The 672-nt window shown below is 55.1% G+C and overlaps 1 protein-coding gene across 1 annotated transcript in view; it reads left to right on the top strand.

Moving 5' to 3' along the window:
- NPHS2 (nephrosis 2, idiopathic, steroid-resistant (podocin)) overlaps positions 1 to 401 on the top strand; it is an 8629-nt gene extending 8228 nt beyond the window's left edge. Inside the window, exon 8 of the mRNA XM_009892840.1 lies at positions 123 to 401. Within this exon, the coding sequence (XP_009891142.1) occupies positions 123 to 401 (279 nt within the window). The remainder of the gene's footprint in view (positions 1 to 122) is intronic.
- Positions 402 to 672: the final 271 nt, after the last annotated feature.

A 672-nucleotide genomic window follows, 5' to 3' on the forward strand; every position in this document is an offset into this window, starting at 1 on the left:
AGGAATATTATAATTGCACTGGCCCTGGGAATTTCATGGTGGCAACCTCCCTCTGTAATGAACAGTCCATGCCCCCTTACTCCCAGCCTCACAGAAACCTTCTTTATTCACCTGCTTGGTAGGTGATCGCTGCTGAGGGGGAAAAGGCTGCTTCTGAGTCCCTGCGGATGGCAGCTGAGATCCTGTCCAGTGCCCCTGCTGCTGCTCAGCTCCGTTACCTCCATGCGCTGCACTCCCTCACTGCAGAGAAGCCTCCTGCTTTCATCTTGCCCTTGCCTTTGGATGCCATGAACTTGGTCTCTCCGGCTCCCCACAGTCCTCCAGCAGCGAGCAGCCTCCTCACAGCCACCACAAAGCTCCCAGAAAGCCCCGAAGACAAGAAGGACTCACCCATGCTCTAAAAGATGTCCCATAAATGGTTGCCACACTGGCCCTGGTCAATCCTGCTCAGAGAGGAGCAAAAAGGCTGATCTACTGGCAGCCCACTGGCAGGTCCTGGTCTGAAGGCCCAAGGGAAGGCAGCCCTGGCCTGTAATATAAAGTGGATGGTACATGGAAGAAGCCTCTGCTTGTTTTGGAAGGGGAAAAATATGGAGCACAAGGCCTGGCATGTGTGTGAGCAAGGGGTTGAGGGAAGAGGGGTGTCACCCCTTCCCCTTCACAGCGCCAGAT

Source organism: Charadrius vociferus, unplaced genomic scaffold (genome assembly GCF_000708025.1).
Source record: "Charadrius vociferus isolate BGI_N301 unplaced genomic scaffold, ASM70802v2 scaffold39, whole genome shotgun sequence".
Classification (NCBI taxonomy): domain Eukaryota; kingdom Metazoa; phylum Chordata; class Aves; order Charadriiformes; family Charadriidae; genus Charadrius; species Charadrius vociferus.